This window comes from Poecilia reticulata, chromosome 23 (assembly GCF_904066995.2).
Source record: "Poecilia reticulata chromosome 23, P_reticulata-male-v2, whole genome shotgun sequence".
Taxonomy (NCBI): domain Eukaryota; kingdom Metazoa; phylum Chordata; class Actinopteri; order Cyprinodontiformes; family Poeciliidae; genus Poecilia; species Poecilia reticulata.
Genome location: NC_088852.1, coordinates 5,769,822 through 5,797,494, shown reverse-complemented (window position 1 = coordinate 5,797,494; position 27,673 = coordinate 5,769,822). Strand labels below are relative to the sequence as shown.

Below are 27,673 nucleotides of genomic sequence, written 5' to 3'. Positions count from 1 at the left end.
AAATTATGTAAGAATAGATGAACATAGCATTTAGATAACTGGATATGGATTAAAATCCCGGAATACAAATACTTTGTCCATATTTCCAGATCAATTCCGGACAGAACCGCAATGCAGACCTGCTGTCAAACTAATTTTTTTCGTCTTTTTGATCATTTTCCCGTGATGAAAGCAGAGCATCATGGGAACCATCCATGAAATGGTGAGGAATAAACACACCCGACATGATAGAAAAACAAAGATTTATTTCCTTCTGTGAAAAAAATAAGAATAATCTTATGGAACCCACAACTATGACCTAAGCACACAAAGACGTGAGAGTGTTTCTTCTGCTGAAAGTAGTGTTTGAGCAAATTTTGAAAAACATTCAGACAGAATGTAAAGGAGTCTCCAAGCTTGTTGTTTTTAAATGGACATTAAATGTAAAAAGAGTCAGAATAGCATTGGAAAGGCATCAGACCCATTTCACCGTCTTCATCGACAAACGATTCGGGGAAAATCTGAGCTACAAGTTTCAGTTCCCTATGTTCAGTTTGTGATGCTGCTTTCAGGTCCCGTGGGAAAAAAATAAATCCAACCACTTTTAAACAGGATAGAAACCAGTTTGGACAGTCGTATCTTGGGGAAATAAAACAAGATCAAAAGGTTAACAGCAGCTTAAAAACATTAAAACGTTTCGTCCCAGCCAGAGCACTTGGATTCCCACTGGACTTGAACGCAGCACAGCATCAAAAGGCTTCATGTCAAAGTTCATTTTATTCAGGTCAGTCCACAAAAAGGCATTTTGATGAGTCACATTTAACGTGTTCAGACGCTGCCTCCGTCCTCACAGTACATGTTTGCACAAGTTAGCATTTTCTCCTGGAGTCTAGTTCTGCTCAGAAGTTTACATACATGTTTGTTTTTGTTTTTCTTGTACAATTCAATTCTAAAAAGAACATGATGACCGTAAACGTGGGAGCAGAACTGCAGCTTTAAGGAGCCAGTGTCAAATAAAAACATACATTAAAACAACTTTTTTAAAAAACACATTAAGTTAACAAGAGGAGAGGCAGTTCAGAAGCTGTGCTGGGAATAAACCAGTTCATTTTACTGGGAGTTTCTGTGTTTCTTTGCTGGTTCAAAGTGAAACTAAAAGTCAGCAGATGAGGAAAAATAGGCTGAAAAACTGCTGATCTGAACCTTGTGCGCTCGTAAATGTGCTTATAAAAACCTCACAGGATGGTTTTACGGACACGTCCTAATCGTAGTTGAAACACTTAAAGTGACACGTCTACGTGTTTCTGTATAAATGATTTTATTAGGCATGCTTTAGTGTCTCTGGGGAAAGTGTTTCCTCCTGGATTTGTGAAAGGAACTGCGGTTTATCAGCAAACCTGACTTGAAACCTGATTTTTGGATTATTTCGCACAGGAACAAAGACGGATATTTCTCAGATTGTTCCTTTATGAAACCCAGCAGAGACACACGAGACGAAGGGTTCAAACAGCGTGCGTTTCGGATACAAACGAAACAAAACAAGGACGGTCGCACCAAATCGTAAAAATGACACAGTAGGAGGCGCTCTCCGCCGCGCTGCGTTTGGTCAGAGGTGCAGCTGCGACGCGTGCCTCTACTGCCCGACTCGAGCCCGGCTCAGATTCCGATCCAAAAAAACTTAGTCTCCTGACGCGTTCGGGGGTTCTTTCGGGGGGGGTTTGGGGCGAGGCTCTCGGTTTGGACGGGTGAAGGTGTTGGCTACATTTCCGGCGCCCTGGCCGGTCCGGATCAGCGCGGGAGGATGATCCGGTCCAGCGTGAACTCCACCTGATCCCAGTTCTTCCAAAGCACCACCAGCAGGGACACGGCCACACAGGTGAAGGCCATGTGCAGCCGGCTGCGCAGCAGCGGCGCGGTGAACTTGGCCGCCGTGGAAACGCAGACCAGCAGGACGGTGGCGATGGCCAGCATGATGTTGATGAGGCGGCCCAGCAGCACCTTGGCGTCGGTGTTCTCCAGCTGCACCGTCTGCTGCTGCTGCTGCTGCTGCAGCTCCAGCTTAGAGACACGCGTCTGGCACGACTCCAGGACCTCCTGCACGAGGCAAAGGTCAAAGGTCAGGTTAGAAATCCCCGCAGAACTGCAACCTACGGCTTTTACGGTGTTTTTAAACACAGACGTAAAAACAAATGCAGGTTTTAGCTGTTTTTTTCATGGAATAACTGCACTGAATTTCCACAACATTGATAGTAAAAAGTGCCAGCAACATTTATTTTATTTGATTTTTTTAACATTAAATCACAGATTTTAACACGCTGCAAAAACACAAAATCTTACTAAGTATTTTTGGTCTAGTTTTTCTGTTTATGTATTTATTTCAAGTGTACTCAAAATAGAGTTCTGGTTCCACTGGAAGATAATTTCACTTGCAGCATGGAAAAATATTATTAGTAAAATAATCTACCAGGGAAACTTGAAATTATTTACTTAAACTAAGCTCCTGAAAGCTGTTAAGTTACTTGTAAATTAGTTTTGTTTTATTTCAAGTGTCATAAGATATTTGAACTAAAACCACTTGGTAAGATTTTGTGTCTTTGCAACAGCCTGTCGAAGAAAATCAATTTGTTTTTTGCAAAATTTAGTTATAAAACCATTAAAAATGAAATAAAATTGTCAGCTCTTTAATAATAACATTTATTTTAGTTGATGTTTTTCTAAAAAAAATTAAATAAAATAATAAGCTGGTCAGATGGTCTTTTGTGTCAAAAAGATCTAAACATCCAGAAACTTTTATTTATGTAAAAAAAAATCTTAGCAGAAGCTGCAAACAGTGAAAATAAAGCAGCTGAGTTCAATAAAAGCACTTAATATCTGATTTATGCTTTGAACTGTAACAAGACCAAAGCAAATCCACAAACTTCCATTTTACAGCAGGAATAATTGTTACTGTTTACTTGAGCAGCTTCAGTCTCTCAGACTTTCCTTCTGTGCCAGAAAGAATCAAAGTCCAAACATTGTGAGGACAAAAAACTGCGACTTTCAGCAGTAAAACCGTAAACAGTGATTATTTTATAGCTTATAAAGACGCACTGAAGTGCTTTTAAATGTGTAACTGTGGGAGATTTCACTGATGCTGACTTCCTGCTTCTCCATATTTCAATGATGTCGTTTGAAACAGGATTAAAATCCAAACAACAGATTTTTATATTCAAGTTTAAAGACATTTTTCACATCAAGCTGCCGAACTTTTTATGAGTTATCCCTAACAAAGAGATCCAGATTGTGACTTTTATTATTGTTTATTACCGAATAAAATGAAGAAAAGTTTTATTGTTGGTAAAGAAAGCTGCCAGTTTGTAGGGAAAGCCGTTGCACTGGTTTTATTTCCGCTGGGAAAATGTTTATGTTATAGTTTTGATTTAGAGTTGAAAAGTTTTTGCAGGTTTGACCAACTCAAATTCAAGACTTCAAAACACATTTTTAACACCGTTATGGATGGAATTTAAGTTTTTTATCTCCACAAAAATGAATGACCAACTGGTGACAGATTTAGACTTACCCGTAACAGACTGCTTACCCATAATGCTTTTCTTCTGTTTTTTCATTTTTCATTTCCTCTAAAGCACTTTGAATTGTCTCGTTGCTAAAAATGTGCTTCATAAATAAAATTACCTTCACATCACCTGTCTGGAGTTGCTTTTGAACCATCATAATTTGAGCAGCGATCAATGTATTTTATGCATATTGACGATTTTAACTCGACCAAATGCAACATCTGTTACTGTTGCTGAAATGTGCTCTGCAAATAAACTTTAATAATGTTTTGATTTTTCATCTTAATGGAAACATAATTCCCCCTAATCAATGGACGTCAGCTAACAGAAGGTCAGTTTGATGAAAGGGTCATTCGTTCTGAGCTTCGGGTACCTGGATGTCTCTGGCCCGTTCGTAGGCCTGGTAGGCCACCTTCTCCTCGATGCTGGCCAGCTCCTGCTTCAGGTTGCTGGTCTCGTGCTGGTGCAGCTCCGTCAGGTCGTTCAGCTGGTCCTCCAGGCGCTCATACCTGGCAGACGGACGCCCACGCACGCAGGGAGCCCAGGAGAGAGCCAGAAACAAAGCAGAACTGAGCGAGTGTGTGAGCATGAAAGCAGCGCAGCGGCTTACAACGACGCTGCGCTGAGTGTGTGGTTGACGTAGCAACAGTCTGCTGGTTCGTGTGTTAATGTTTTAGCGTGCAGCAGCTTCTAAAACGGACCATTAAACTGTCAGAGCTCACAGCAAACAACACCTGTTTACTGTAATCTGAGACAAACATCTTAAAGGTCAAATTTTTGCATCGTCCTCTGCGGAGCCGATGGAAATCATTTCAAAACAGCAGATATGAAGGTTTCAATTAACTTAATTTCTAAATCAAATTGATGTTGGCTGCAGTGGAATAATTTTACAACAAGCAACTTTAATCAATTCAAAAAACAAAAACTGCCTGAACAAGTTTAAATTTAATGGATAAATCCAAAATCCAACAAAGCAGCTCAAATTTCAGTTTTAACCTCAACACATTAAAGGTTTTAATTATTTTTATAATCAATTCTGATTGTGAAATTAAGCGACTGAAGTATGCGATACAAAGATAAACAGCTACGGATGGATCCGTTGAAATTGTCTGTTTCATTCATTAAGTGTGACACAGCGCCCCGAGAGGCAAGACAAAGCACTGCACTGCGTTCACGTACTTAAAAACCTAATTTATATAAGTCAAGCAAACATATAGATTTTCTGTCATCACTGCGAGCATCTGTTTCACTTCTTGTGTGTTTAACTTCTAAGGATTAAAGGTGAGGCTCTCAAAGAGCTTATGTTTGCAGATATAATGAGTCCTAACACCATGTGTGACAACAATGAGCTCTGAGCCGTCAGTCAGTGAAATGATCTTACTACAAAACACAAGCAAAACACTCTGAACACTCAAAAACACAAAATATTACCAAGTATATTTGGTCTAATTCCAGGGGAAATATTTCGGTATATTTGAAATAAGACAAAACTAATTTATGAGTAACTTTTCAGCAAGACATAGGGGGGAAAAACATGGGAAAAATACATATATGATAAGTAAAATAACCCATCTGTGGAACTTTTTTTTTGTCAGTATTAAGGAGTTGTTGACGTGAAACAAGCTCCTCTGTGTAAGTTGGTCTTGTGTCTTGTTTTAAACAGCATTTGCTCCAGAAACTGGACCAAATCTACCTGGTCAGATTTTGTTTGCAGTGACCCCTGGTGGTTCTTCCTGCATTGCTCACCTGTATCTCTCCTCCTGCATCACCTGAGTAAAGTAGGCGTAGTCTCTTTTGAACTGAGCGTTCATGGTGTCCATGTCCTCAGCCAGCTGAGTCTGAGCCTCCCTCACCTCCCGCACCATGCCCAGCACCTCCGAAAGCCGTCCGCTGGAGTCGGACCTCCCTGGACCCCCCGACCCGGTCACAGACCCCCCAACCAGGTTCCCGTTGGAGTCAGCCGACGCCGACGTGCCGCTGGAGCACTCGTCGTCGCTGTGGTACTTCGAGGGTTTGGCGACGGCGTTGGCGCTGCCACTCAGGCCCCGGGACGCCCCGTCCGCCTGCAGCCCTGAGCCGCTATCCATGGAGCTCTTCAGGTGGGCGATGTTATCGGCGCTACCGAACTTGTTCTTGATGAGGTTGGCGAAGTCGCGCGACTTGTTGAAGAAGAACGGCGGCGAGAGCGAGACACCGGGGCCGATGGTCCTGATCTTGTCCAGCGTCGGGTGCCGTCCGGAGGAGCTGACGTCCCGCAGGCTGTCGTCTTTGCTGTGAGGGACCGAGTCCTTGCTGCTGCAGCTGCTGCTGTCCCTGTGCTTGCCGTTGGTCTCACCTTCCTTCACGCGCTGTTGGTACTGCTCCAGCTTCTTCTGCAGACTAGCGATGGACTGCGAAGACTTCTGGTTCTTCTTCTCAAACACCTGGCGGATCCGGGTGACCTGCAGCTTGTCAGCGTTGTTCATCAGCTTCAGGTACTCCGCTATGTTCTGGTCCCGCGCCTCCTGCTCCACCTTGATCTGCTCCGTTACCTGGAGTTAAAGCCAGGAGGAGGAAAGCTGGTCATAATTAATGCTCGACTTTTCTCCTGTTTCGCTCATCAAACCCTTGAGACGGTTAAAAGGTTCAACCAAGTCTGTCGCAATAAATCAATTAATCACAACCAACTTAGTCATTTTCATGATTTATCGTTTCTCTCTTTTTCTATAAGAACTGGTTGACAAACTGTTTTGACTCTCCTGAATAACTGGATAAGGCTGGAACACAACAAAGTTTATCTGGATGTGAGTAAACGCACCTTGAGGATCTTCTGCTGCAGTCGATCGATGCCGAGCGCTCCCTTCGTAAAATCCACGCCGATGCCATCGTCTCCAACGCTGTCCACCACGTCCAGGTTGGACTCTGAGGCGCCGCGTCGCATCGGCACCGGGATGCTGAGGGTGTTGGCATCGTTGCTGCGCTCTGCCTGCGGACACAGAAAAGGTGGGTTTTTTTTATCCTAAAAATGCTAAATATATAAATATTTTTGTACAGTTTTGGCTTAATTACTGCTCTGAATATGTTTTCTTTTCACCAAATGTTCAGAGTCTGCATAATTCAGTTAACAATTAATTGACTACTAAATTACTTGAGAATTATTTGAATAAGGGATTAATCACGATTAATCATTTCAGCCTGTCTGGAGACTCTGCAGATGAAAGAGGCTCCTGTTTGCCTTTCAGACAAAACTACCTAGTGTCAAATGACAGACGTGTTCAGGTCTGAAATGATTGATCAGGTTATTGTGATTAATCTATTATTGAAATAACTGTCAACTAATTCAGTAATCGATTAATTGTTAACTGGAGTATAACAACAACTAGAAAAAAATGCAGTTTGGTGAAGAAACAACAGTAAGTAAGCCAAAAACTGCAAAAATTAATTTAATATAAGCTCCTTTGTAAATATGCTTCATTAAAAACTCCTCAAATGGCATATTTCAGCTTCAGCTGGTTCAAATTTGCTAAAGGAAATCTTTGTTATGGCATTTTAGACAATAAAGAAAGAAACTGCATCATTATTATTGCATCATTAATGAATTTCTAATATTGTATAAAAAGTTTTAAGTGGTTAAATGAAAAATCTGCAGTTTCTTTGTCCGATTAATCGATAACTGAAACAATCGTTAGCTGCAGGCCTGGATGTGTTATGGAGGTTTCCTCTCCTCCCTGTTCCGCCTCTAAATGAGTCCATCTAAAACTGAGGAGAGAGTGGAAGATCTCCAGGACGCAGAGCTAAACACGAATACCAAATGTGAGGATTCTTCTGTTTAGAGAGCCGATGAAACGGGCGCAAAAGGCAGGAAATCTGTTTTACGGCTGCACAGCAGCGAGGAGCCCCGGGGCTCCGAACAAACAGCCTCCGGTGATTCTTGTTCGCTGCGCCGACAAAGGCAGAGGATTACATAAGGAAACCTAAAATATTACTAATTCTGGTTGCCAGGGAAGCAAAGCAAAGCAAAGCAAGCTGCTGACATCCCCCCTAAGGCGGGTTTTTATCCCCCTCGCAGAGAGAGACGGGATGAATACGTGCCACTGTAATTGTGTCCCGTGGTTGAGAGCAAGGCAGTCTGTAGCGCAGCTTGCAGAGTCAGCATTCATCATCCATCACAGGCCCACAGCATCAAAACACAAGCGCAGCATGTTTGGATGGAAACACAGACAGATGCAAGTCTGAGAAACCGGATCCTCGTGTTGTCGCTCCAAACAGAACATCCCTCGTTATCGGTTGAACACCGACCTGTTTTCCTTAAATTCAGAGTTTGACGGGGTGTGAAGGACGTTTTACAACTTTAACTGTTACACAGTTTTAGCCATTTCCTCTGATAGGAGGTAAAGCAAGGCTTCTGTTTACAGTATAACCAGCCTGGTCGGCTCAGTGAGGGAAAGAAAGCTTAGAATTACATAAGAGGCAACAGTTGTAGGTTTACAAACCACAGTGGGGTTTCTGAGTCCAACCCTGGAAATTACCCAACTAAACACTGCAGCTGGAGGTGTACAGATAAAGAACCTCGTGTTTATTTACTGGAGCTGAGCAGCTTGCAATAAAATGCTTCAAGGACGTGCATAATTCAGAGCTAAAACATCTACAAATATTAAAATAATATGAAATAAATTATTATATTATGCCTTACCATTGCTTTTTTTCTTTATCAACACTTTTTGATGGCATCGAAAGCCTCTCAGGAAGTGAATACCATATATGGGTAATGAGCCAGACCACCAAACAGCTGCAGTTTATAGGAAAATGCTTTGTTTTATGCAACATGTCTATCCACAAGCAAGATTAATTCAATAACTTCTTGTTCCAAACTATTCAGTCAAGACATCTGTGTATTCACAGTTTGTGTCACAAGCGTAAATTCTCCACCGCAGCAAATTAAAGTGAAGCCAAGTTCAACGGCAGAGAGCACTTTTAAATGACTCCATAGAGTGCCGGTTTGTTAGGTCTGACTCAGACATTTCTTTTGACCATTTCGTCCTCTCTGGACAAACCACTGAATAAATATTTACTTTATGGAGTTAAATTTGAGCTGGAGACTTAGCTGTGCAGTAAATACTTCTTGCCTCATTGTGTTGCACAAGTTGGGTGGTTCAAATAAACATCACTCTGATACTTCTGTCTGTAATCTCAGCTGTCTTGTAATCTGCTTGTTTTCTTGTTTTTTTTTTCTAAAAAGATAAACGAGAGAAATTCTCCTCAGGGTCAGATATGAGAAATAATCCAGAACAAAACCAAAATATTTGCTCCAGTCCCTCCATCGCCGCCTCTCAGACCTGAACAGTCGTAGCGTTGTATGCGCTGCCTCTGCTCTCCCTGCACGCGTTTAAAAGTAGGTCTGAGGGCACACATAGCGAGCATATGTCTGAGAGGACGCACGTGCCCGCTGTAGAGAGCAGATATCTGGTCGCTTCTCACGATGCGACCCTAGTCTGCACTCTGGGCATTTAGAGAATTATACAGATGGATGGACATGGAGCCAAAACACACAAGGACGTGTCCCCATGGGAAACCAGAAGGCTGCATGCATGCTGTGGCTACAGAAATTAAAGAAAAAAAGAGTGTAAGCATGATGTGAGCAGAACAGAAAAATGTTGCAAGTGGGCTTTTCTTTCACAAATGAAGAATCAATCAATAAATGTAAAACCCCCGACGACTAATTTACGTCTCATCTGGTTACTGAGTTCATCATGTAAAAGTAAAAATGTCACAAGTTACATTTCCAATTTCAGAAATGTGACTTGTGACACATAGAGATATGTGAGAACAGCTGCAACATAAACAAGTCGACGAAAAGATATTGCATTTTCTCACCACCTGAATGTCAACAAAGCAGAAGACCTGAAGGGATCCTGAGACTTCTGAATTATTGAGTGAAGCGAATCATTAAAGCGCGTTGGCAACAGCTAAAAAGTGAGAAGGTTTTATTGAAACGGTCTGAGAGAGAGCAGGCAGATCATTGAAGTTAAACTACTCCCTGATGGTTGCAGCAGTTTATGCTTAATCTCCACTCAGTTAGTCCACTAAGTGGATGGATAACATCTCATCCTGAACACTTAAGCTTGTTATGTTTATTAATAAGCTTAAGTGAGTTTTCCAATTATTAAATAAAGTCCTTTTGGGTGATTTTGCACCAATTGGCAAACGTTTGGAGATTGCTGGTTGTATATGTTGGTACATTTACGGTTGATTTCCTGTAACTTTCCTTCTGTTTCATAATTTTGTGTTGGTCTATCCAAATAAAATACATTGGAATAGGCCTGAATGTTGGCGAGCTATAATGTTGCTGTTTTTAGACCATTTTCAAGTAATCTTATGGTAATAATGCAAATGAAGATTTAACACTAGAACTGGAAGGCATTTTAAATATCCAGAATAAATAAACAACAGAAATAACAAATAAAATTAACACTCAAGTCTCTGTAAGCAAAATTATCTTTCAAAAAAAGGGCTATCTGAGACCAAACCACCAGACTGAAGACTTTTGTCATCCAGTTTTGGTGGAAAGAAAGAGAGAAAAGAGAACAATTATACATTTCAACAGGCCTAACTAGAGTTTGTGTGTTTCATGTAGCAAATGTACACGAACACTCTTGAACTGTGCAGTAAAAGATGCAAGATTAGGCAGAAGGTAGAGAGCTGGTTTGCATCAGGCTTTTGTATTCAAATTAAATGATTAGAAACATGAGCTGTGCTCTGTACATGCAGAATATTCAAAGTCTGGCAGCTCATCTGGCCTCAGGGAGTCAATGGCAGCATGGAGGAAAAACAGGAAATTGCCAGGGGGAAAGAAAAAGCTGCTTCAGTTGGTCCCCACATGGAAAGGTGAGCCGTTTACCACGGCCTGCAGTCCACCGTTTTATTTTCCACCCACACAAACCGGAGGAGGAAACAAATCCGCAAATAGGAAACCGTAAACAACACAACATAATCCCCGGCTAATCAGGCTGCAGCATTTTGTCAAAAACCAATCAGCTTTACGTGGTTTGATGGACAAATCAATTCTGGACGTTTTTCCATCAACTCCAGGCCGTTTGTGTGGAATTTAAAGCCGCTTTTTCTTCAGATAAGCACCAAACATCAATGTTATTTAGCGAGTTTCAGCAGCGGCTGCAGCGTAGAAACTTCACCGCAGCCATGAATATTAATGAGGCGATGGGACGTTGGAGAAAACGTTCATGGTCCGGTGGAGTAAAGCCAACAAAACTCAATAATTAATGTGTAAATAAATGCTTAGAAACACAGCAAAACGTACCGTCAGCTGTCTAATGGTGTTGGAGAGGCAACCGAGAGGCAAAACAATTAATTAGGTGCTCTTGATTCTGGGACAAACGAGTGCTTAAAGCAGTGAGTGTGACAGATTACACCACATTAGTCATCCATTAGTCGACCCGAACCCCGCATGGGGCCGAGCTCCGTCTGAACCGGTGAGCCAGATTAATACAGGCAGGGATGAACTGGTGTGTTGGAGCGCCGGGGAGGAAGGAATGGGATTGGGCGAATCCCGATCAGGAGACTTAGAGGGCGAGGTGTCTATAAGTGGGTTAGCAAGGACAATCGCAGGAATCTGTCACATTAACAACGGAGTGGAGTCATGTGGAGCAATAACCGCCTCGCGCTCGGACGGAGCGGGAGGCCGGTACTTAATGTAACTATGACAACGGTACTCAAACAGAGAGAAAAGACACAAAAACAAACTCAGTTTACAGATCAACAGGAGAGCAACAGCAGCAGAGTCGCTTTGAGTGCCATCAAAAATCCATTTAATTACTTAGAATATTCAGCTTTGACATATAATTAAACTAATTTTAAACTTAGAAACAAAAATCTTTAAGATATGTACTTATTTACATCATAAATGTACCGTATGCCTCCATTTAGGGGGATAATAACAACATTTCTATGAACTTTTCTTACGTCTCCTGATTTTGTGATAACGCTTAAAAGTCTTCCCTTCAAAATAAAAGCATTACAATAAGTCGATCAGATCTCATAGTAATTAAGAGATAAGAAGCAAATAAAGGAACGTAGAGTTAATTACAGACCCAGTTCACCAACTGAAACACATGGCAAAGATTAATTACTGATTAATTTCAAGCCTTAATTTTGGTTAATTATGATGATTTTCACCCTGCAGCTAATGAAACCATGACACTTAAACCTGACCAATAAATGAAACATTTCACGAAAAGTATGTTTAATACCAGTGGTATTTTCAAATGGTACTTTTAATTTCTCATTATCTCTGCTTGGAACATAAACAAATAATTTAGAATCACTGTAATAAAGCAAAAAATGGCTATACCAGCCAACCTGGCCCCATCGCAACATTAAAACTGTTGAGTTGTAGTTGAGAAGATAAAAAGAAAACCGACAAATGAAAAAAAAAAACACTACCAAATGTATCAAAGTGTTTGGTGGTGATATCTGAAGCCTGGCTCATCATGCTGACCTCCTCCCACATCCTTCCTTTCTCACCAAACACAACATAAAACCCTGCATCTCGCTGGACAAATATGGAGATGCTCTCAGGTATCATTTAGATCCTCGGGTTTTCGCAGGTTAAATTCGCCAAGGCAGCTCTGTTCCAGGAGCCAGGAGAAAACAACAGATCCCTTTTTATTTATGACTGCGCTTCCCGGGGGCTACAGAGAGCGCTCACACATGAAGCCTCATGCGTCACTCTGCCGAAGGAGAAGGTGGAGGTTACAGGAAGGAGCGCACCTGCAGGTGAATTCAAATCAGGCTACAAATAAATCAGATGAGAGGGGCTGGTGAGAGGAAAAATCAGGATGCAAACATGAAATGAAAATCTAGTTTGGCTTAAGATGAAGTGGGGAGGAGGGGATGCGCTTTGACTTCATCAGCCTGCAGGGGAAATCCTGTGGGGCAGAGGGGGAGCTGCAGAAAGACGCAGCTCCCTGTGGGGGGAAATTATCTGGAGAATAACGACCGAGAAAAAAACAGCCATGGAGCAGATGGAAAACGAGACGTCTCTGGCAAACGAGAGCAAGTTGAACCCTCACTGCCACATTTCAGGGTTTTTAATGGGGGAAGAGTCAGAATGCTACCTATTGCACAGCTTTTTAATTTCCTAATTCTATAAAATGATGATAAAAACTATCTCTGTCAGAAAATGGTATTCTTACAAGAAAATATTATTTCACATTTCTTCAATAAGAAAAACGTAGCAAAAACCTGATCAAATCTCAATACATAACATTTAAATATTGCATCTGATTTGGGTATTTATGTTAATTTCTCCTCTTAATAAACAACATCTTTCATTTCTACTTAATTATTCCGTCTTGTTCTGAGATTTTAACGTATATGTTTCAATGCAATGTCTTCAGAAACGCTGACAAGGTAAATAAGAGTCTTGACTTCACCTTTGCCCTCCCTAGTTACTGCCTGCATGCAGACTTGCACCTGCCTGGGGTCAGATCGGGGCGGGGCAGCGGGGAGGTAAACAGCCTGCATCATCGCTTCAGCGAAGCACCGACTTCAGGTCTGAACTGGTGGCTCTGCAGACACGCCTACGGGCCGAACTGACGGCGGGCAGAGCGGGACACGTTCCTGTTCTGCTGCTCCGTTCAAACACGGATCCTAAAGACGGATCGCATCGAGCTGGATTGTTTTCACTGACTGGATATTCACTGATTGACCTATAAATGTTTTAATTGGATAGTTTCTGACTTTATGCATTAGATTAAATAGACTTATAAACTCAACACGTGCAAAAAAATGACTGGAGTTTATAGACGTCAAAGCGTTTATTTAAAATAACCTGTACATGAAGATATACTGCATGTGTGTATATAAAATAGTTTTTCTTTATTATTTCTTCTACCAATTGTGGAAAAAGTCAAAAGAAGAAAACCTAAAAAAAAAATTAAAAAAAGCAAAAATAGATCAAAAATTAATACAAAAATTTAGGAGGGAAAAAAATGTAAACAAACTAAAATGAAACAAAAACATTTATAAAAACAGCACTGAATAAAAACAAAATATATATTTTAAAAATAAAAAAATGCTGACGCATAATTAGTAATGAACAGTAAAAAATTTGTCAAAAAAATACAAGTAAACTGATTCACAAAAATTAAGAAAATATACAAATATTAAGCAACTTAAAAAAAAAAGATTTAAATATGTTCTCCGTGACGCAGAGTGACACAGTTAAGTCAAACCATCTGCTTTTGATTGATCCTGGAAAATAACCGCCAGCAGGCAACAATCAGAAACCAAAAATCAGTAAATAAAATAAAAATCACAAAAACGAAAAGAAGTTGAGCAGACTGCATTCGCTGCAGGATGTTTTCAGATAACGGCAGAGTAGTTGTGAGGCAGAAATGTAACTTTAGCTGCAGTAATTAGTCAGTTCCAAAGGGTATTAACTTCAGCGCATAGTGAGAGGATGAGAGAAAGAGAACTGGCTGCTACTGACAACAGAATCGCTAACAGATGTAGTCACAGCTGAGATCTCTAAATATCTCCGGAGGTTTCCGGCCACATTTACAGGAGAACTGCCAGGCGCTTTAGTCCAACAGGTACAGCATTCACTGCCTTCACCTGCTTTACATTGTGGTGTTGCTGATTTGTTTCCAGTCCAACCCTGCAACCGTAACGACTGCAGGTTCTCCTTTATTACACACGAAAACGACAGAGGCGTGTCACAGAACAATGACGGATGTCACTCTTCACTCTGCTGTCACCATGACAGAGATTTTTTTTTTTTTTTTTAATCCTCCACTCACCCGTTTCCCTCCGACACTCAGAGCAAATTTAAACTGTGACGGCTAAAAGTGTTGCTAGGGCAAAACGATCCCTGCAGACTCACTGGATGACGCAGATGACCGCAGCACAACAAGAAAACAACAGACTTCCAGGTACTGAACGCATCAGCATCCATTATCCGCCTGCACTGTGATCAAAATAAAAACTCTTGCTACTTTTTCCATGAAATATAGAGTTTTCTACTGCTATCTTAAACTTACACAGGCTTGTTACACAATTTGCTGTAGATTTCTGCTAAATTTGTGTCTAAATCACCTCTCTTAAAGCTACTCTTGCATTTTGCAAAACGTCCCTGTTTCCAGGTTAAAATCTTTCTCCAATGTCGAGGGTAAAAACAGCCAAAGTAAGCTTTTTAAACCGAACAAGAAAAGTAGGCAGCATTCATCTCTGAAAACCAAACAGAGACAAGTTGCCATTTCTTCCTGCTTCATTTCAGCCATGGACTGGATGAGTTTTCAGATTAAATGGCCGACATGGCTCCTTAAATGGGCAGCATTATGGTTTCCAAGCACATACAACTAACTATGTTAACTTCAGTTGCTATAAAAATGGTATATAAAATATGACTTAAAAGAAATTTCAGTTTGTAATTTAACGCCTTTAAATTGGGCCTCTGTTGCTTTAAAAACTCCTACTCTTTCAGGACGTCTTCAGAACATGGCTCCTCTGTTAAGATTGTCTCATTCTGTTACATTTCTGCTTTAGTAAATGAGGGGAAAAAAGATGAATACAGTAACTTTTTCATTTGAATTCATGCATTTTTCCAGAAATCTGGAGTTTTTTCTTGCAAATTGTTACTTCTCTACTCTGATTATTTCAATTTAAAAAATGTGAATTGGGCAGTATTAGTATCAGTGAACCTCCTCTCTGGTCTCCTGCTGCTGCGCTAATCAAATTAAAAGGCCTTCATAATTTCTGCCGGAAGCCATGACAGCTCAGTTTATCTTCAAATGTAAACGATTTATTTCACAATCTGAAGGACGATTTCGTCTGAGGAGCGTTAAACTACTTCAAGACTAGTTTGCTTTTAAGTAAACAAAACCCTCTGGGGCAGATTCCAACCACCAGGGCAGAGGTCAAAGTTCATATGTACAGTAAATGGAATTAATCCACTACAGTGGTCGACTGACAACACAGAAAGATAACCCAGTTGAAACATAAATCACACCTCCGCAGAGAGAAACACGGAGCTGTGGATGGATATTGAGCTAAAAATCAATAAACTGCTGGCAGCTCGTTTACTATCACGAGTCTGCAGCATGGTCTAATGATGTGGTAGCAACACACACACACGCACACACTAAAAATATGAATAACGACATGCGAGTTCACCACAGCGTGGGAGCCATGCGGTTGATTGTATTACATGATAACACGCAGTTTGGGACTCGATACAACGGAGGAGAAGTAGTAATCCTCCGCTCCTGCTCTCCGCTTCATTCGTAATCTGAGATTTAAAGCTCTTCTTTCCAGGGAAAAAAGATTATCCACCGCTGCTTTCTTCTACTCAGACAGCAGCCAGAGATACGAGGACAGATGTGAGCGTCTGAGGGAAACGACAGGAGTAGCCAGAGGGATTCAAAGGACAGCAAGGAGGAGGTGAAGCAGATCAAAACTGGCAGAGAAAACATGAGATAAAAGAAAGCCAAAAGTCAATGTTTGAACTCCACAAGTGGACCGTCAGAATCAGATCAGAGCTTTCAGACAACCAGCTATGTTGGAGTTCATACTGTGGCCTTTAAACAGCAAAATGTGTCCAGTTTTTAAAATTAATCACCGCGTACAGGTTGCAGTTCAGTCCTTGGCCTTTTGTTCTCATTAAGCTCATCTGAATCAATCAGCTTGAGCTGCAAAAACAAACAGAAACTAATTTATAAACAATCCGAGAGCAAATCCAGCAACATCAACAAAGTACGAAACTCTAACAGGGCTTCTCCAAATGTATTATAAGCCTGGAGGGTCATCAGGCTTTACTTGTGCCCCCCCCAGGCTTAGCATTGCTTATTTAAGTCTTTTTAAAATGTTTGCATTTTTTAAGACTTTATAGTTGGTGTTCAGGTATTAATCTTACAATCTTTCAATAACACATAATTGTCAAGTGATATTTTCAAGTTTCTGTCAACTTTAAACATTTTTAGACTCAAAAACTCAACAGGTCGCTGGATGAATGACTGGCCTAACACCCAACCACCGGGCTTAGCAAGTTTTCTGGGGGAAACCATGATCTAATCTAACATTTATCAGGCTTTTTCAGGCCAATCATGATTGATTATTTTATTTTAAGAGCAACAAATTTAGATTTTGACAGATTGATAAACATAAATACAAGAGTTTTTGTTCAACTCAGCAAAATGTAGATCAAGAGTAAAAGTGGTTTGGTGGTGTGTTTATTTTCAAGCATTTAATGAACGAGAATCCAAATATTTCAGTAACTGATCTACTAATCAAGGACGTTCAAATAAATAAAAAAAATCACCAATTCCTGCTTCTGTCTCTGGAAAACGAACTGCTCAAAACTCATTTTTACAAAGTAAATCTTAACTGTCTGTTTAAAACAGCGCAGTCCCATGTCTGCTGAGGGAAACCCATGACAGCAGTGAGTATGAAACAGCTTCAACATCCATGCTTCATTTCTTCTCTCTCTCTCGAGGCACCGCAGCAGCTGACACATGTGTCTGACATCAGGGTCAAAGAATTTTACTAAACGTTTTCACTTGTTTTTCAAAGTCGCTTTGGGCATTTTTTAAATGGGTGACTCTACTTCCTGACTATTTTATTTTGCAGTTCTTATATTGCAAAAAAAAAAAAAAAGCAACAGCATAGGTTTGTGTTTATAAATGACGTCAGAGGAATATGAATATGTCCAAAGATGCTTTCAGGCTGCTAGAAAGCGAGAGAGAGCAGGACTAACTTATTATGGGCAAGTGGCTTTGTTTTATCCATTTCTATTGTAAGATACAGATAATTTAAAATGTCAACTCCAGTACGAAAAAAAGCCAGAAAGCAAACACCAAGGAACAAAAGGAACAAATTCAACAACTCTAAGCTTTGTGACAGCACTGTAACATTAGGCAATATTAAAACTATAAGTAATTTAGTGTGATATTGACATAAAACATTAAAAACATGCAACTGTGGAATGAAGTCTGAAAATAATAATGATATTGTTTACAATTAAGCCACTCCTTTCTTTAGTATCACAGTCCCTGAAATATCAGAAACTATTATACTTCAAACATAATGTCCTACTAAATATGAATTAATTCATCGTCAATGAAAACTGTGCATCACTGTTACGTATTTCAAAATGAACCATTAAATCAAAACGCAGAAGGAAAGTGACCCCCGCTCAGGTAGCTCTGATCATCTCCCTCTGATTCAGACGGACACAGTTAATGTTTTTATGTTCGGTTCAGTGCAGCAGCTCTACGTTAAAAGCAGTTTCAGGTTCGCTTCAGGCGAGACAGGAGAGCAACATCTGGGCTTCACTTGGACATTTTAAGCAGCCATGGTGAAGTGGAAAACGTAAACAGGAACAGGAAACGGATCGACGCTATAAGGTTGTGCCAAAACTTCTGGGCAGCATCAAGTTGCTGCTTTCCATGAGGCCGACTAATCGGCCCTGCTTTGTTTTTCCTGAAAGGAGAAATGTTAGTAGGTCAGACGTGCTGACGTCACTTTCCACATTTAAAGTCTGAACCGCATGTCGGCACGGCAACAGACATTTAGACTCCAATTTCATTATTTCTATCACAAAAAAATCATAATTCAAAAACAGCAACGTATATATTATGAATTCTGATGTTCTCGTCAATATTTAACAATATCTCCTCAACTAGCAGCAGAAAATTGCATCCTTCATATTTATGAGAACAATAAACAATTCCTACTCCAGATCCTCAGATATCGACTACATAAAAATAGTCACAAGAAGAGGAACCACATAGTGTACAGTCCTTTCCGTTTTTAGAAAACAAATGTTTGAGCTCTCCATGATTCACAACATAACACTGCTCTGAACTCACAGCACACACACAAACACATACACACACACATACGCACACGGCGGCGGAGCAGCATACGCTCCTCCAGAGCTGAGGACACTGAAATGTTGACATGAGTGTAAGTATAGCCCAGCGGCTTCATTCAGACTGCGTGGGAGCATTTTAAAGTGTCCCCTGGGGATTACATAACTGGACTCTGCAGGTGTTAACGGGCCGGGACTCTTCAGTTTTATAACAAGGTGTTGCATAAATACGTCCTCCATTTAAAACAGTCCTCTGTGATTATTGGAAACGGAAAAATCCCCAGAATCAGAGACACATCGGTGTTCGTAACGGCGTTAAAAACCATTTATTCAAGGAAATATCCATACAGAACCTTATGTATTGGTCATTTTGTTAGGATTACACACTTCCCTGCCAAAATGTAATACTTTTTAGCCATTTTATTGCTTAGATAGAAAAATTTATCATGGATTTACACCATGTGAAACGTTGGTTGGAAAATAAGCCCACAAAAAGCCATGATTAGGCCATTTGCTGACTGTTTGGGTTCAATGTAGGATATTTATTATGTTTATATAGTTTGAGTCATGACTTTTCAGATATATCTAACTTTTTCTATAGTCTCAAACAGTAAATAGTGTCCAGCAAAAAATATCTGGATCCTAATCCTCCTGTGGCTGGGAGGGAGGCATGCTTTAAAACTCGTTCATCTGACCATCAATTCACAACAAAAAACTAAATTGTTAAATCCGGACTAGCGGCTACTGGATGGATCACCTAATCTTGGACTTCTAAACCAGTGTGGCTATTTGGACCTTCCTCAACGACAGCATAGAGTTGTGTTTATAAATGACGTCAGAGGAATACAAATTTGCCCAAACTTATTACGTCTTCATAAGTTTGACTAAAAATGATGAAGAATCATTTGATGTTAAGGTAGGAAACTGCGCGTTTTCTTTGTATCTTTTTCCACAAATCTCTGGTTCCCTTTTTACCTTTGGCTCTTTTGGGCAAAAGGTTTACGTCTTTGCTTAGCTCATAACCCAAAAACTGAAATAAATTGGCGTTTCTTTAAAAAAAAATGTATCAAATTTCCTACAGTAGATATTTACCAAGAAATATAAGTTGTCCTTCCTAAAGGTCATGTAACATTAGTTGCTCTAAACAAGTTTTATTCAGCTGAACTGACGGTAAAAATGGCTCTCAGGATGTAAAAGTTGCAATCCTGAACATGTAAACAAGCAGAAGTTATTTATGAATGAATCTGTTGGAAAGTTGGATTAAACTGCAGCGGGTTTCAACGGCGAGCTCAGTGAAAACCAGCCGTGAATCAGCTTTCTATCATGTGACTCAGGGCTAAAAAGCTGCATGAGTGTTAGCCCAACACTGGATCTCTTTAATGGGTTCAGTATCAGTGTGGTCGTTAATCCACTCCGTGTTCACACACAGATCACCGGCGCTGCGCGTCTGTTCACTGTCAGCTTAGCCCACTCCATCTGTAATCCAAAAAGCCTGGAGAGGAGGATGAACTGGATGAATGTTTACCTTTAAAACATCTAGATTACTCCCATTTTACTGCTGCAGCTTCCTTCTCATCCCTCATCTCGTGTCATTTATTCCTTCAGCAGACAGAGGGAATCACATTCCTCCGGTTGCCCTGACGACAGAGGCGGTTCGGTGGATCTGGCCTCGCACCTCGCCGTAATCGCAAACAAAGTGAGTCGAAGGCGAAGACCATCCGTCAGAGCCCATTCAGCAGCATTCACCCCACCCTCTTTGTTCAGTCTGAATGGCCCAAACAAAGCCCGGAGCTCAGCTCATGGCGGAGGACCGAGGAGCAGACGAGGTCTCGCTCTCTGAGCCGGCTCTAAAACCGGACCCGATACAAAAGCTGCTTTCTGCTATCCAGAAAGGAAGATGGGAAGCTCTGATCCAGCCTGGTGCTTTGAATAAACTCCTAGAGTTTCTACTCCTGCAACTGGAAGTTCTGGTGATTAATCAATTAATTGGATAAAAGAGTTTCCATTTACTATTTAAGCCTTTTTAAATAAGAAAACAAAACGTAGTAACATAGTAGAACAACTCTGCCTACTACTGCAAAAATAAAAGAACATATTTGTCTTGTCTAAGTAACGGGAGCCTGTTTACACCCAGCTGACCGGCAGGGTGCAGCAACAGGTATACAGCCAGAGAAAACACTTTGGTATTTTATCTGACTTTTAAGATACTTGAAAATTGTAGAACAGTGTAATTATTATTTTTTGCAATAAATAAATACCTGGCTTGCCATCCTGGTCTAAATTCCAAATATCAGCAACTGTTTTGTTGCACTCTCGGTTTGCCAATACAATAATTTCAGAATACCGGTTTGAACTATGATATATTTCTAAACCAACTGGGTTTTCTAACAAAAGTAGTTCAGAAAAATCTATTTATATGACATGAATAATTCAAATTGTTCATCTATTTACTTCAATTTTTGACACAGTAAGAACCGACTGAAAATGTACTGAAAAAAAACATTTTCATTACATTTCATTTCTATTCAAATCCAGGTTAGTTGAGTAGAATTGAAATTGATGCTCACTGAATAGTAATAATAATGTTATAAAATGTAGAGAGAGACTTTAATTTGCTTCAGTTTTGCTGCACACAGAGATGGATTTGTAACTGATGGGGCAATTTATTATTATTATTATTTTTGACCCAAATGAGCTAAATGTGTAAACAAACTCGATGGGCCTGTTTGTAGACTGCTGCTATTTTTGGTCGTGTTGAATAAATTCCCGTTGGTTTTGTGCCAGAACAGCGAAATTAAAGCATCGGGGAAGACAAGCTTCCCTTTAAGGAGCCTGACAAACGCGCCGTTTCCCAGAGGGAGCAGCATCAGGAGCTGGGAGTCGGATACACACCCCCATCCGCTTTCCTCCCTCCTCAAAGAGAATGAAGTCTTTGAAAGCGTCTGAAAGTGAGCCTAGCCGTCGCATGAATTATACACACACTCAGACACACATACCTGCACAAGCTGACCTTTTAGAAACCGACAGTATTGATGTCTGAATAAACCAAGTCAACACTAGTTCTGAACAAATCCTTTTCCTCGCTGGTATCAGTTCCTTTTTCACAGTGAAAGTGAGGTAAGTTTTCAGCTTCCTTGGTACCAAGCGGTTGGTTGAAAACTCAAAAAACTGATCTTTTCCCTGTCAGTATTGGTGAGGTGCAGCACAGAGATGAAGGAAGATATTTAAAGAGAAACTGTATGTTCTTTGACAAGCAGGTGGTTCATTCAGGCTGCAAGAGAAAACCAGATTATCAGCAGACAACAAGATGACAGAGCAAGTTGCTCTATTTGGTGTTGGTCCAGATTATACCAAAGATAAAAAACAATCAGAATTCAAAAGAAATTTCCCTGTCGTCAAAATCTAATACTTCAAGATTTACAGTGCCGGAAAAAAAAAGTTGCAAAGTTTGTTATATTTTTAGCCTTTGTGGTTGGATTGTTTAACACAAACTGAAAAACGATCCAGATTATTTGAAAAACTTGTTCCCCCTCTCTCCTGTGGTGGTGCTGCACCAAGAACCCCTGAAGGAAACAACACAAAAACATCTGAAGAAGACAGGAGCGCAAACTTCGTCCTTCCTGAAACGTAAACGTAAATGAAGTAGCGTCAGATTTTAGCGGTTGTAAGATTTCTCTCTTATCTTTAGCAAAAGACCACGAGGCATTTCTCCCTCCGCGTTTGTTTTAGTTGTATTTATCCAGAATATTCTACTTCCTGCTTTTGGACCAGCCTCCGGTCCACTTGCCATTCACATATGCAATCAAACCGGCACCAGACTAAAGCAGACTAAACAGGGTTGGTGTAAAACATACTTTTTCAGAGCACTGTATGTGTTGAAGTACGAATCACTGGATAAGTGAAGTATAAAGAATGAATGACTGTTTGAAAAAAGTGACGTTTTAATTTTGGTGGGTCATGAAGCTCCACTTTTATCTTTTCTTAACCAAAACACCAGGTGCTGACTTGCAAAAATAAAATCCACTCGTGTGGTGCCTTTGAGCAAAACTTCATTTCACATCAGAGCTGCTCAGCAAAAAACTGCTTCCAGGTGCAAACAATGGAGAGATGCGTGGCCAACCACAAGCATCCCCTGAGCGTTGACTAACGAGGGAGGGAAGGACCACCGGCAGCCACTGAATGGCTCATAAAAAGTGTCATCAGTAAAAAAAATGTCAGTACATGTTGTTCTGTGTACCACAAGGAAACCTGCAAAAACACTCCCCGCCGATGTCTCACACCACTGCAGCACATTTCACTACAATTCTCAAATCAGGTGCTCCCAGAAGCGTTTATTTGGGGCTTTTAAAATTGCTCCACACTCAGCGGCTGTGAATTACAAGGCAGCACAAAAACAGAGCACTTTAAAGACATTCAAACCCACTCCTCGTTCAAAAGCAAGCTTGATATGTCTGATTCCAAAACCAAGACAGAGAGGAATCTATCTGTCGTTTTACTCAACGGTGAGGAGCTGCAACAACGAGACAAGCAGGGGATGCGTGGCAGTCATACTGACCGCTGGCTGCCGTCCAACAAGGAGCACGGCTTGGGAAAACGGCCCACTCCCGTGGTGCCACTTAAACATCCCAATCAATATCCCGGGATTTTATGGTATGCAATAAAGAAGTGACTTAATCGTCTGCATACAGACTGCTACTCAAATAACCAACTGTTGAGGCCAAACCTTAAAATAGATAACACTTGTGTGTTGTCTCCTTACAGACTAGAGGAGATACAAACGTATGTTTATGGCAGACTGCGGGAATCTGGATAAGATACATCAAAAAAGGACTGGGTTAAGCTGCCAATTTGGGTTATTTCTTGTCAAAATTCAAATTTTCAAACTTCCTTAAAGTCCTTATTTGTTCTTTTTATAAACACCAAAGATTATTATGAATTTACGGCAGATAGTTTTACAGTGAACAGGCTTGTGATACAGGAACTGTAAAAACTGGAAAGACCAGAAAGGAGCACGGAAAAGCAGAGAGGATTTATAGATCGATGATGGACGAACAGGTGTGAAGACTCAAACAAAGCAAAGCAGGAACAGTTAGATTGGTGTACAGATGGACGGATGGATAGGCAAATGAAAGGGCAAACTATTGGATTGTTGGGCAAACAGACAAATAAATAGGTTAATGAATAAACAGTTGGACTGAGGGGTAAATAGAGTGAACGAATAGACACGTGAATGGACTTCAGGTCAAATAGACGGACTGATGGAACAAATTGACGAACGAATTAGTGGAGAAACAGAGAAGTACTTTAATGGACTGATGGACAAAAAGCACAGACTACAAGTGTCAAACCCCAGCCCCAAGAGAAGATGTCCAACTTTATGTCTCTGCATCTACACACCTGATTCACAAGGACATTAGCAGGTATTTCAGTCACTAGATTCAGATGTGTAGGACTTTTGTCATAGAAAAACAGAGTGTCCTCAATCAGAGGCTCCTTCAAATTCACTGTTATACAATCTGCTATAGGAGAACCTTTCTGCCCACATCCAGCACCATCTACTACAATAACTCTTTAACAAATGTTGAATTAATGAGTTATAGCAACATTTAATTTCCCTTTGGAATCAATAAATGTAATTTTGAATTTATCTAAATCCAGACTGTGTAGTACCTTGTAATATCCCGTCAATTCATGTTTTACGTGTAAGTACTTATATTACACATCAGCTTCAATTGCTTTAAGATGCGGCTAAATTTTGATCTAAAAACAAATTAACTTTGGCTTAGAGATAAAAAAAAAAACACACGCATCAAAATAGGTGCAAAATATCAATACAAAATACCACCAATATATTGGAGAATACATTTTATGTAAACGAAGAGTCTTTTTCGAATAAAACATGTCAGGACCTGTGGTTGGTGGAAAGCAGTAGAATGTAGAAACTGGCTTTACCAATACACATCATTTCAATGCCAAAACATCTGTCTCTGTAATAATATCAGGGAGTAAACGTTGGTTAGCTTACGTTTGACAACTTCGTCAGCAGCAGAGAAAGCCATATTTACCATTTTCCAGCCGTTAGAGTCACCGTATCCCCACTTCTCCTAAACTTTTCACCGCAACGGCTCAAGCAGGTCCTGGCATAATAATCAGAGAACTCGGACTGGATCCCCCGTTTCGCTGTCCGCGGTTTCAAACGTGACCGTTGACATGTTCGGCGCAACAGATGCCATCACGGCAACGGCCGCCGCGCTCCTGCTGCTGCTGGAAAGCGACCAACGGCGGAGAAGATACGGTCCCTCCTCTCTGAGCTGCCCGCCGCGGTAATCCACCTCAGCCCAGCGAGCCGGAGAGACACAGTTTGTGTTTAGGCCCCGCCCACCCCTGCAAACTGGAGGGAGGGGCTGCGGGGCATATCGAGTACACCCGAATTTATTTAATTCGCTTGAAGAAAATATGGAAATGTCCGGCCAGATCCATCAAATTTTTTGATAAAAAGGAGCAAAGACAAGCTGGGGGAAAATATTTTTAAGAGATTAGGAGTACCAGAAAGGTGCGATTGAAACCATAGACCGACACAAAATGCATGACAAAATATGAAATTAAGCAAAATAGTCTAAAAATGTCAAAATAAATAAATAAATTTATTTATAAATAATAAAAAAAATGCTTTAAAAAAATGTATGGTCTGACTTTTAACCGCATGAAATATTTTTGTAACTTTTCAGCTAAATTTGTCTATTTTCTATTATAACAAGTTTCAAGATATATTTTGACAAACACTACTAAGTGTAAATACACAGATGTACACACAAAGAAACAGAGTTCAGTACAGATGGGACAAAAAAATTAATTGAAATCTATCAATAAATATATAAATATATTGGGGTCTGTGAATTAATATTCACTCATTTTAAAATGATTATAATTTTAAAAAGCACAACTCATTTCTCCACAGTAAGGTCATTACTCAAGGCTATTAAAATGAAGAACATTTAAACCAAACTATGTTTTTCCAGAAGAAGAAATGCACTTTCTACTTTTCAAAAACATATTCAGGGACTGCACTTGAACTACACACCTAATCAGTCAAAAATAATGAACCTTTTCGCTAATGAGGATTGTATTCTTGTCTCAGAGAAAGAAAAACACTCAGAAAATTGTTGGCTTGGAAACTGCAGTTCAGAATAATTTGGTAAATCACATTAGGGGTAAAAATAAGTCCATGCATATATTTTAACGGGAACAAACGCAATTAACCTTATCTGATGAAGAAAACCTGCTGAAACACAAATTAGATTAACAGACTTTGGTCATAAAGCAACATAACAACAACAGATATTATCTTACTATTGTTTACGATACCGTTTTTGTGATCACTGGTTGAAACGTAAACATGACACCAACTTTTTATGTGGACCGAAACAATGGTCAAATTACTCCGCAAAGGCACAGGGGTTTGAGTCATAAATGATTTAAAGACACAGTAGCTCTCCTTTCAACACAATGATAAACTCTCCAATTAGTTTAGATGGTTATTGTGCCGGTCATACGATAGTTTAATGTCCAAACACACATTAAAAATTCATCGTCAGAAGACGAGACCTCTGGTGGAAACTCTGAAATTTAATAAAAAAAATCACTTGGTAAAATCACTTCCTTCAGCTCATCCATTGTCACTTTTCTTGCTTTCTTAATTCACACGCAGACCCGAAGCCCACTTTACAAGAACAGCAGGTGAGTCAGGCGCCTGTTAATCTTTGAAACGGATGTGCGAGTCTTGACAGGTTACGTGCTCCGAGGCCGGTGATTCAGCCTGCAGGCCACAGAACGGCACCTGGTGCTGAGGCGGCCTGCGGAGCAAAAAGCTCTGCCACGGAAATTTGAATCTGATCCCAGCTGAGTCAGTCTGTGCAATTTCTGTGGGAGCCTGAGTGCATCTTTAGGCGGCTCTTTGCTTCTCCCAGCTACGATGAATCTTTATTACCCTATTCGCTCTCGGTCCATTTCTCCTGGGTATTGGGCGTATGAAATTCATGCTCATGAACAGGAGTGTAAATAGGTAGAAGGCTGGGAGTTAATTGCTGCATTTAATTATGTGCAGATTGGAGCACTCTTTGTGCTTTAAAATTGATTTGTCTGAGAGAAATCATCGGATGTGGGCTCCCAGGAAACAACTTCAGCCTCTAAGTGCCGTTAAGAGCAGCTCTCTGCAGAGCCGCACGACACTTGCAGGCAGCAGGAGTGGAAAACAATAACTAGAGAGCTATTTTTCCTCCTGCTTTGCCTCCATGAGAGCAAATAAAAGTATGAACAGCACAACTATTGATCAAAACAAACCTCATGATCAACAGAACTAGCAACTGGGTAATTTTTTGTTCCTTTATGCTATGATGTTATTCGAATTGTGAATATGTTTGAAATACATATGAAAAAAACACCACAATTCCACACTGCAGCAAATACGCAACTCAGAACGCAATAAAATAGCATTTTATACACAAACCATAAGTGAACTGAAGGATCTCTGTCATGAAATGTGAACAAAACTGTAAACCTTTATGTTTAAATAGAGCATACTTCACTTTTACAACGACTGTAAATGTTGGGAATTTACGACCACCAATGGAGGCCAAAACTCACATGTGCGTCAAAGATTCAAGCACTTGCGTGTATTTCTGAATTCCACATTGCACATCACATGACACTATTGTTCTCTTTCCCCCATCATGAATGTTTGTGCTCTTTATGGACTTCCTGCCTCACTTCCTGTCTCTTTCTTAGAGGCAACATCCAGTTTGACCTCAGAAACACCAGAGACGTCTGGAACAGAGATCTGCAGTCAGTAATCTGTTGGGCGTAGGATCAGGATGTTGTAATACGCTCGAGGAAAACCTGGATGTTCATCCATGCAATGATGACTATTGGTTAACTGTTTATTTGTGCAATGGCCAATTTTTAAAGTGTTCAGAGAAAAAAATCTGTGGGGATGAAGTCCTTGGCCTCAAAGTTATGTCAGACCATCTGGGCGTTTTATTAGGTATAAATGAGAATCATTAGAAGAATGAAGAATGTATTATTCTTTATTAGATTTTGAACCCAGGAAGCAGTATTTGTGGATTCTCTAATGCAGGGGTGTCAAACTCCAGTCCTTGAGGGCCGGTGTCCTGCAACTTTTAGATGTGCCTCTGCTGCACCACACCTGAATAGAATAATTAGGTCATTAGCAAGGCACTGGAGAACTTACCTACACAAGAAGGAGGTAATTAAGCCATTT

The 27,673-nt window shown here is 40.4% G+C and overlaps 1 protein-coding gene across 2 annotated transcripts in view; it reads right to left on the bottom strand.

Moving 5' to 3' along the window:
- Positions 1-225: 225 nt before the first annotated feature.
- The window catches only part of tmcc3 (transmembrane and coiled-coil domain family 3), a 48,237-nt gene continuing 20,789 nt past the window's right edge, over positions 226-27,673 (bottom strand). Inside the window, exons 1-5 of one of the 2 annotated variants that reach the window (XM_008400485.3) lie at positions 24,462-24,791; positions 6,331-6,498; positions 5,280-6,064; positions 3,907-4,042; positions 226-2,073 (exon numbers count right to left, since the gene is read on the bottom strand). In XM_008400485.3, coding sequence (XP_008398707.1) covers positions 1,768-2,073; positions 3,907-4,042; positions 5,280-6,064; positions 6,331-6,498; positions 24,462-24,464 — 1,398 coding nt within the window. In that variant the 5' untranslated portion in view covers positions 24,465-24,791 and the 3' untranslated portion in view covers positions 226-1,767. Of the gene's footprint in view, positions 2,074-3,906; positions 4,043-5,279; positions 6,065-6,330; positions 6,499-24,461; positions 24,792-27,673 lie in introns of those variants that run through there. The other variant, XM_008400484.3, reaches the window with a different exon arrangement.